Source organism: Chiloscyllium plagiosum, unplaced genomic scaffold (assembly GCF_004010195.1).
Source record: "Chiloscyllium plagiosum isolate BGI_BamShark_2017 unplaced genomic scaffold, ASM401019v2 scaf_735, whole genome shotgun sequence".
Taxonomy (NCBI): domain Eukaryota; kingdom Metazoa; phylum Chordata; class Chondrichthyes; order Orectolobiformes; family Hemiscylliidae; genus Chiloscyllium; species Chiloscyllium plagiosum.
In genome coordinates, this window is record NW_025213836.1 from 26,264 (window position 1) to 27,439 (window position 1,176).

The 1,176-nt window shown below is 51.5% G+C and overlaps 1 protein-coding gene across 1 annotated transcript in view; it reads right to left on the reverse strand.

Moving 5' to 3' along the window:
* Positions 1 to 829: 829 nt before the first annotated feature.
* The window catches only part of LOC122547728 (inositol polyphosphate-5-phosphatase A-like), an 8,889-nt gene continuing 8,542 nt past the window's right edge, over positions 830 to 1,176 (reverse strand). The window contains exon 9 of the mRNA XM_043686315.1: positions 830 to 1,010. Coding sequence (XP_043542250.1) covers positions 845 to 1,010 — 166 coding nt within the window. The 3' untranslated portion in view covers positions 830 to 844. The remainder of the gene's footprint in view (positions 1,011 to 1,176) is intronic.

A 1,176-nucleotide genomic window follows, 5' to 3' on the forward strand; every position in this document is an offset into this window, starting at 1 on the left:
ATGTTGCAATTGTACCAGCCTCCACCACATCCTCTGGCAGCTCATTCCATACACGCACCACCCTCTGTGTGAAAAAGTTGCCCCTTTGGTCTCTTTTATATCTTTCCCCTCTCACCCTAAACCTATGCCCCTCTAGTTCTGGACTCCCCCACCCCAGGGAAAAGACCTTGTCTATTTACCCTATCCGTGCCCCTCATAATTGTGTAAACCTCTATAAGGTCACCCCTCAGCCTCCGATACTCCAGGGAAAACTGTCCTGGTCTGTTCAACCTCCCCCTATAGCTCAAATCCTCCAACCCTGGCCACATCCTTGTCAATCTTTTCTGAACCCTTTCACAACATCCTTCCGATAGGAAGGAGACCAGAATTGCACGCAATATTCCAACAGTGGCCTAACAATGTCCTGTCCAGCCGCAACATGACCTCCCAACTCCTGTACTCAATACCCTGACCAATAAAGGAAAGCATAGCCTTCCTCACTAACCTGTCTACCTGCGACTAATCTGGGTTTGATGACGACAATACATTCTTTGGAGCATCAGAAACAGTTTAGACACCCAAATTAACACGCGGTGAGGTGATTTGCCAATGTGAGATCCCAGTTGTGTGATCTAAAGTGCCATTTCCCCAGGGATTTTGCTGCTTTGCAAGAGGTGGCAATGGAGGCAGTGCTATCCCAGCATTCCCTGTACTGATAAAAGGACTCTATTAAAATGACAGCTCCCCACATCAAGGGGACACTGACCGTCAGTGGCCATTTCTTAAGAAGGATGGGGGCCCAGGATTTATCGTGCCCCTTCCTCAATGAAATGACGTTTTCAGTTATCCTTCCGAACCCTGCCCCTCAATGCCGGACCGGTGCCAGGCAACGGAGTGGCGCTGCGGGATTGGTGGTTACCTTGGCGACAATCTCCTTGGCGCCCGGAGACATGAGAATTCGGTCGCACCAAGCCGGGCAGCGGGTGGTCGCGTACTGCGTGCCCTCGGTGTTGACTTCACTGTACGGGTAGCTGGAGGGAAAGACACAAAACGTCAAGTGACCAAGGGGGAGGCGAACATAGTGGAGGGTGCGCTGTCGGGGACTTGGGAGGTGGGGGCGAGTTCTCACAGAGAGAGAGAGGGAGAGAGAGCAAGAACGAGAGAGAGAAAGAGAGAGAAAGAGAGAGAGAGAAAGAG